Genomic DNA, 8652 nt, shown 5'->3' with positions numbered 1-8652 from the left:
CAGCCACACCCCTCCCCCCCATTAGCCTATAGGTTTTCTAAACGCAGGGACTTCACTGAATTTCATCTTTATATGCCCTGCTCTGAGCATATAGTAAATATATTAATCAACATTTAACACCCGTTTTCACTAGGTTCTCCCTCAGAGACTACAGTGTTACTGCATCTTTAAAGGCCAAAAGGAATATTGAGAAAAAGCAGTTTTTGCTAACAGATGGTAGGTCTGTTGAAAAACATCTTTCTACAAGGTACTTCTCTTAACAGAGAATGTATCTTATCTTTGTCCTACAAAGAATCTGTGGAGAAGTCAAAGAGGAAGAATGTGGGGAGAAATTTCTTTCTTGTTAGAATATTTTAAACTTGGCATTCTAAAGAAACAGATTCTGTAAAGAATCTGTGAGAAGCTAGCAAACACAGTGTAGCCTAGAAAGATTACTGAATAGAAGGCAAAGAAAAAGGATGATTCTAGCTTATTTCCTAAGAGATTGAATGAATCTAGCTCTTATTTTGATGAGAATTTAGGAAGAAATAGGAAAAAAATTCTTAAGAGATTTTAACCAGTATCTAGAGTGAACTGAAAGTTGGTACTATATTTCTGGAATTGAATGAGTCATTTACTTTTATATGGAGAGTTTAAGGTGATCCTGGTTATGAATTTTTCTAGAGCCAAAATAATGTAAATAATTGTATACATTTCTGCTAGTTCTTGTTTTAATTAAAGACTTATGTCAATTCAGTAATTTTAATATTTGTTCACTATATCGAAAAATGAGCAATTGCTACTGGGAAAGGAGGTTTATCCAGTTCAATAAATAATTAACATGCAGTGATTTGGGTAAGAACAAGAACTAATCAATGAGATATCCATTTTATTAATTAGTAAGGAATTATTCACCCATGCTCCTGGATTGCTTTAGCACTGGGCGTGATCAAATTAAATATAGTAAGTCAAGGGGCAGGCTAAGGAGTGACCCCTCTTAAGCTTCATTGACCCTTCTAAATCTTCCTACACTTAGTAAATTGAAAGGCTGTGCACAAATCTCAAATACTGCTCTAATAAGCACTGCCACTCCTAGGGGGCTTCCCATGTGTGGAGCCCATCTATCTTGGTGGGTCTCAAACAACCATCCCTGAAGGGAGGGAAGGACTGTTGCCCTTGGAGAAAAAGATCTGGCGATGACAGAAATGCAGAGTGAAGGCAATGGAGGTACTGGCCTTGTAGGGAAGAATTGAACGACTTTATTGCAGGGTCAAGGTCAGTCTCCAAGGAGCAGGGCAGCCTCACGGACATGCTGCCTGACCACTCGGTCCAATAAGGCATGAACATCTCGGGCAGCCCGGGAAGCTGCTTCTAGTACCTGCTGCAGGTGATCTTCATGTAGCCGGGCATCCATCTCTAGCAGAGCAAGCTGGCCAGAGGCGGGGAGCAAGGCCAGAGCCAGCTGCGGTCCACCTGCTGCCTCCTCCACGTGGCTCAGGTCAGCCAGGGCTGTGCCATCCACGAAGCCGGCTGAACAGGCGCACACAAAATCTCTCATTGGGATCCCTGCATCCAACACGGCTAGTGTAGCTGCATTCACACAGGCTGCATAATTACCACCATCTGCCTGTAGCACCTAAGGTTACATGGCAAAAGGATTTAGAAGGGAAAGGATCTAAGGGGTCTTTTGATCTAACCCCTTCATTTCACAGAGGAAAAACAGTGAATCCCAGGGTGCCCGCTGCAAGGCATCAAGAGGAGACTATCCCCTTGTCCACTGGGGCCATCCTCCACCCATGTCCCCTGGACTTCTCCTGAATCCTCTTCTAATTCCCTCCCAGACACCAGTCTCTTCCCTCTGGTCAGCTCACATTTATTTTGTTTATACCCATATGTGGAAATCTTTCCCCCAACAGGATGTAAGCTCCTTGAAATCAGGGATGGTTTTATTTTTATCTTCATTTCCTAGGCCCTGGTACTGTACCTAGCACATAATTTCTTAATAAATGCTTCCCTTCCACCCTCCCCACCTTCCACTCCCTTCCCAAATTGGCTCCTTTCTGTCTACTCCATCTGCATTTAGAAATCCTGTCTATTGTTCCAGGCTCAGTTCAAGTGTTACTTCTTCCAGGAAGTCTTTCTTGATCCCCTTCTCATCTTGGCCAAGTTGGGAGTGCCACCATCTGAGATCCCGAAGCACACTTTCAACACTCACAACCCTAGTCACACCCCATCTCATACTATGGTTATTTGTGAGAATAATGCTTCCACATTCCATCTAGGAAGCCCCACCACAGCAAGAGTGATGTCTCCTCTTTTGATGCTGTATCTACTCCTGAGAAGAGTATCTGGGCTCAGTGAGGGTGTGCAGACTACAGTGGAGCCACTGGAGGATGAGAGGCAGATCTATACTCTGGTATCCTCTCCAGTAGCCAGAGCTTCTTGGCAGTAGAGGATAAAGAGCCCATTGAGTTTCATGGGACAAGGACCATGTCTAGCAAGGGTTAGGAGACCAGGGGTCAAGTCTAGCTTTACTACTAAATTGACTATTGGGCAAGGCGCTGCCATCTCTGGATCCCCTTTCCTTTTCTGTCCCATGTCCTGGTTCTGATACTTTTACTTTGTATCACCCTCACAGGAGCCCTGTGAAGGAGATGGGAGGGCATTATCACCCCTGTCTGACAGATAAGATAGATAAGTAAACTAAGTGGTACTAGAAACCACGTCTTCTGACTCAGGGTTTTCTCAAGGAGACAGACCTTCCTAAATACCTACCCCATTTTATACCATCCTGACCTTCACTTATCTAAGCCAAAAGTCTACTACTTCTAACCTTTTCCTCCAATACAAATTTTCATCTTTACCTGGACATAGATGTCAATCTGGGAGCGAGGGTATAGTTGGGTCAGGATGGCAGCCTCAAAGGTCTGCCTCAGCTGGAGGCCCATTTCACAGGCCTTGCGGTCCCCATGTGGCCGTCGCTTCCGTTCCCCAGTGCTGAAAGTGGCCATGCTATACTGGCAGTTCACCAGTGCTCGGTCTGGCAGTGCTCTTGACCGAGAGCCCCGCATCTAGGAAAATTAGGGAGGGGAGACATAGGAATTTATTAAGTAGGAGCTGTGGGAGTCACCCCCGCTCCCCCAACCCTCCCTTTTATCAAGCCCTGGAGAGTAGCTTCCTAGTCAAATAAGTGACAAAGCCAGCATATTACTCCCAAGGAGTAAGGAGACCCAGGTTTTAACAGAAACCCTACTAACTTATGTGCCTTTCAGCAAATTCCTTAAGCTCTCTGGGAAGGACTTCTCATTTTTTTAAGTGAGGAGGGCAGGGTAGATAACCTCTAAGGTCTCTTCTAGGTCTAACCTTCAGTATTCTTATAATACTCTATCTCCTGACACACTGGGATCATCCTAGAGTGTTTATTTCAATATTCAAGACTCCTCTACCCCACCAATGATCTTTTCCTTTCATTAATACCCATATTCACTTCAATACATAATGACCTGTCACCTCATAGATCTTGGGCTTATCAACATCCAGGGAATTCTCCTTGATTAACCTTACCCCTGCCCTTCATGGAATTAATTCCACCATCCTCATCCTATTTTCCCAAGGGAATCAGGAAGTGCCCAGGATTCTTCCTTATACCCTTCTACAATGGACTATTCCAAGGAAGGGCCTAGTAGGCTCTCTATCTCCTTTTCCTATGGGCCTTCAGCTTCTGTTTAAATAAAGGGTCCAGAATGGGCTAAATGATTTCCTTCAGGGAAAGTCTCAGCATATGTAGCACAGCTTGTCTTCCGGAGTCAGAAGGGTTTGACTTTGTCTGGCAGTGGGAGATAATTATTGCATCTACTATCATACATTATCCCCCACCCCTACGGTATACGAGTGAACTTGAATGGCACACACACACACACCCGGAACAAAAGATAATCTCTGGACCAGATTGCTCTCAGGTATTCATAAAAGCTCAGTTTTCTTGAGGATGGAACTTCTGCCTAAGTTCTGGGGGTCCAGACTGGGGAGGCCAATATGTGAGCAGATGAGCATGTTGACTTGTGAGTTACAAGAGGCAGATACATGGCAGATGTAGACACATGTTGTAGCTCACATGACTGAACGACAACAATAAATAGTGCCTATATGTGCCAGTAGTAGTATTATCCCCAATTTACAGCTAAGGAAACTAAGGGTAACTTTCCCAGGGTCACACAGCTAGTGTCAGGTGTTCCCAAGCCCAGGCCCAGAACTCTGTCCACTGTTACTTAGTAGCCTGAAACTTACAGAGTAGTCAGATTTGCCTTTGGCAACATGTACTACTATAAGGGGCAAAGCAGGCTTAGGTCCGTATTGACATGAGTTTCCTTGCTGGGAGTCCCATATATCAAAAAAATCACAGGTTCAGCCCGATCCAACATAAAATAATCATATACCTCTCCTTTCTATTGTGTTTGTCCTCGTGGCTTCCAAGGGAAGTGTGAGGACTGTTAGAAAAACTTTATTTCCCAAAAAGGGAGACTTTCCAAAACATAGGTTTGACCACGTTAACTCCCTGCTCAAAGTGCTTCAGTGGCCCTCCAGGATCAGCCACTGGACAAGCATTAATTATCTATTTACTTCCTGCCACCCACTTTGCTTACACCTCGCGGTCTCCGAGCCAGTTAGGGGAGCAGCGAGATGACTAATGCGGTGATAACCAGAGGAGACCGTAGCAGCGACTCTCGGCACCACCGGGGGGGTGGGGGTGGGGTGGGGGTGGGGGGGGGGGTGGGCGGTGGAGAGCAGATTCAGAAATGACGTCATACCAAAATCCCGCAGCCTCAGTTCTCAGTTTTCTCCCCTAAAGAACCGCACCTCCCCCCCATCCCCATCTCAACCTCCAGGCTTTCTCAAGGAAGCTCGCGATTGGTCCGGGACCCTGTGAGGTCACGCCCCCTTCCCAATGCAGAGGGAGCTCTTTTTTTCAAGAAAGGCCGCGATTGGTCCGAGACCTTGTGAGATCACTGCCCTCTTCTCCCTCCCGATAAGCATCCTGAGGTCGCCTCGCACCTCGTGGGGTCCATAGACCACGGCCAGCGCCTTAGTGTTGCCTTGTTCGATGTAGGCCGAACCATCTGCCTGCGCGAAGACGCCCATCCGTGCCTGGATCTTGCGCAGCTCTCCAGCCCGCCGCCCGTCCACGCGATAACCCTGATCCGACAGCAGCTCCAATCCCGCCATGCTTGTTGTAGCCCCTTCTAGCCTATCCTGACTACACCTCCCGGCGGCCCCTACTACTTCCTGCTTCTATCCCCGCTTTCCGGCGGCCTCGCGCTTCCGGTTTTCTGCTCTTTCTGACACCGACGGGGTCATGGGGTCTAAACCAAGGAAGGACATCAGAAGACGTCTAGTCCAACTTACAAAGGAGAAGACTGAAGCCCAGAGAGGCAAAAAGACTTAGTGGAGGCCACCCACCTAAGAGACAAAGCTGGGATTGCAAACAGCGCCCCCCTCCCGCTCAGACTACATTTCCTAGCGGCCCCTGCGCCGCTGCAGTTTCTAGCTTCCGGTCCTTGGCGCTCAGCCCTTAGGCGGTCCCCCGCCGGCGCGGACTTCGAGCGCAGATTCCTAGCCGAGGATTAAAGACGCTGCTGGCCCAAGGGTCGGAGGATCCGTTTTGGTTTCCAGTACCGCCTCTTGACTCTTGTTAGCTAGGGGACTTCGGACAAGCCGCTTCGTCTCTCCAATCCTCAGTTTCCTCATCTGTAAAATGAGACAGCTGAACTGGCTGCCCTCCAAGGTCCCTGAAGACTCTCAATACAGTGTAATACGGTAATTGATCATCTGAAGAATGAGAGGCAGTGTTGACAGCGCCTGCTCCCCACCCCCAATATCGTAGGGAAGCCATTGAGTCAGCTCTGAAGGACCATCTATGGAAGTTGATCTTATGTGATATCCAGTTCAATCGGACAGCCTTTCTTAAGAACCTGCTCTGTCCCTCAGTCCGTCTACAAACTGTAATTAAGTACTTTACCATGTGTTCAGACACCGTGCTGAGCGCTTGAGATACAGAGAAAAGCGATGATACTCCCCCCCCCCCCCTTTAAGAAGTTGACTTTCTGATGGGGACGCGTCATGCCAAAAATCATCTGTTACAAGATACATGCTGTGTAAATTAATGGTAATCCCAGGAAAGGCACTAGAAGTAGACAGGACTCCGAACGGCCTCCCGCAGAAGGTGAGATCTGAGCTGAGTCTTGAAGGATAGGAAAGCCACGAGTAGAGGGAGCCAAGCGTGCCAGGTATGGGGAAGAGCCATTGCAAAGGTACAGAATCAGGAGATGATTTTCAGTCAGGGGATAGAACGTCCCTGAAGGAAGGAGCAGTGAGAAGGCCAATATGCTTCTGGATTATGGAAGGGAATGTCAGGCCCTGGGGGGACAAATACAGTGGACATTGTGCAGGCATAAATTACATGTATGCATGTTTAAGTAAGCACAAGATGATTTGGGGGGGCACACCAGTAAATGGGGTAACGGACCCTAGATGCTGGTACCTATTGGACATGAGTGATAGCTAAGGTGTTAAAAAAAATGACAGGATCCAAAAAGATGTTTCAAATTTGGGATGATTGACTAAATCTAACACTAAGAAATTAATATGAAATGATGGAAGTCCTAAATTTGGGTTCCAAAAATTATTTTAACAAGTCCAGGAATTTGGGGATAGGCAGGGGCAGGGTCAGAGACTACGTCAGAGCACTTAAGGGAAGGGAAGAGGCACGTGTATTGTGCCTATTATGGGCCAGGGCTGTGCTAGGAACTTTTAAAAAATATATATTATCTCATTTGATCTTCAGAATAACCCTGGGAAGTAGGTGCTATTATTATACTCATTTTATAGTTGTTATTGTGTTTGTCCTTTGTTCTTGAAGAGGACCATGACATCAAGATGATGACATGACTTGCGGTTGACCTTGATTTGAGTGAGGAAGGTCTGTGCAAGGTCACCAGCCTCACTTTCTTCTCCCGAGCCATCTGGGTACAGTGGCCTGATATTCATCAGGATAGCTGGAGATGACCCATAGTTGAGAGAACAGAGACAAATAGAGGTTAAGTGAATTGCCCAGGGTCACACAGAAAGTTTCTGGAACTCAGACCTCAGCTCCATCTAGCTGCTTCTAGTTAATGTGAAAAGTGAAAAGTATGGGGGAGGGGGAAGGAGGGAGGTGTTTTTCTAGATTATAAACTGTATGCACCAAAATGTGAAATTGCAACCCAAAATGCTAGGGGAAGAGTGCCCCTTGAATGCCTAGTCCAGTTCCAGGGGCACCTAGTTGGAGGAAGAGGAACCTAGGCCAACCCAAAAGGTCCAGTAATACTCCCCCGCTGCTCCCCCGTACCCTCATAAATCCTCTTGTGTCTCTGAATGAGGGCTGGGACCAGATCATTGGAGACAAAGGTGTAGTAGAGTAAAATCCTAAATCCAAATGGTATAACTTTGTTGAAGATTGCATGCTAGACCTCAAAGATTATCTAGTCTAACTTCTTGTGTTATGGAAGAGCTAACAGAGGCCCAGATAAAGTGAATGCCTTGCATCTGGCTACTAAGTGAAAGAGGTAGGAGAATGAAAAGAACATTCAGTCATTGACTATTTTGTACAAAGCAGTGGGCTAGGGCAGATAGAGTTTAGACAAGAGACAGTCCCGTCTTTATGGAGAGAGTTTCTACTCTGAACAGTCAGTCAGCAAAGATTTACTCTGGCTTCTATGTGCTAAGTGTTGGGGACACAAAAGTAAACCAACTGTTCCTGACCTCAAAGAGCTGCCATCTCAATGGGTAAGACAACATGTAAATAGATAGGAGATACATACGGATTAAATGAAGGTGGCCTCAGAGGGAAGGCACTAGATGGGGAGAAATGGTAGAGGGGGACATGAGGAAAGGCCTTTTGCCAAAGGTAGAATTTGAATTAAGTCTTGAAGGAAAGCCAGGAGATGGAGGTGAAAAATGAGAACATTCTTTACAAGGGAGATAACCAGTGAAAAGGTATGGAGTTGTGACATATAAAAAGTTCAAGGGACATAGTTTCTGAGTAGTTAAGCATTTTATTAATCATGCTGCCCTATAATTAATAAAAGGGATCAGTGACACTCTCAAATGCCAGAGACCCTTCATGGAACCCACCCAATGCTTATATGCCCTTGAAAGAGTGGCTGTTCCTGAGGATGGCGATCTACCTTTATTGCTGGGGGTCTGTGACTTTGGTCTTGTCATTTATTTCCAAATCACCCAGAGCCTTTGGCAGTTTAGACAAAGGCTGTATCCCTTTGCCCAGATCTGCCTGAATGGAATGAATTGGGCCCTGAATTCACCTTAGATTAAATTCTTTGTAAGGTTTTCTAGTTGGGTGAGGCAACAAGTCTAGGTAAGGTAAATTTTTGAAAAAGATCAGGGATCTCTGCAGTAATCAAGAGATAATGTCCAATGAGGGAGAGCAAGGAGGCTAGTGTGGCTAGATTAGAGCATCTGTAGAAGGGAGGAAAGGATAAGAAGATGGAAGGGACCTGGTTCTAAAGGGCTTGAAAAGCCAGACAGGATCTAATCCTACAGCTAAAAGGGAGCCATTGGAATTTATTTGAAGTTGGTATTGAGGAGGATGGTGATGACATGGTTGGATCCATAGTTCAG

At 46.2% G+C, this 8652-nt stretch overlaps 1 protein-coding gene and 1 long non-coding RNA gene across 2 annotated transcripts in view; one reads left to right on the top strand and one right to left on the bottom strand.

Moving 5' to 3' along the window:
* Positions 1-851: 851 nt before the first annotated feature.
* Positions 852-5202, bottom strand: EXOSC4 (exosome component 4). Its single transcript, XM_072602667.1, has 3 exons — positions 5032-5202; positions 2844-3050; positions 852-1615 (listed from the first exon to the last, which is right to left on the bottom strand). Exons 1-3 carry the CDS (start codon positions 5200-5202, stop codon positions 1256-1258), a joined length of 738 nt encoding a protein of 245 aa, XP_072458768.1. The 3' UTR covers positions 852-1255.
* Positions 5203-5421: 219 nt separating this feature from the next.
* Positions 5422-8652, top strand: part of LOC140500264 (uncharacterized) — a 28165-nt gene continuing 24934 nt past the window's right edge. The window contains exon 1 of the long non-coding RNA XR_011965676.1: positions 5422-6263. This is a non-coding gene — a long non-coding RNA (uncharacterized lncRNA). The remainder of the gene's footprint in view (positions 6264-8652) is intronic.

This window comes from Notamacropus eugenii, chromosome 4 (assembly GCF_028372415.1).
Source record: "Notamacropus eugenii isolate mMacEug1 chromosome 4, mMacEug1.pri_v2, whole genome shotgun sequence".
Lineage (NCBI taxonomy): Eukaryota > Metazoa > Chordata > Mammalia > Diprotodontia > Macropodidae > Notamacropus > Notamacropus eugenii.
The sequence above is the reverse complement of the archived record's forward strand: the minus strand, read 5'-3'. Positions and strand labels throughout refer to the sequence as shown.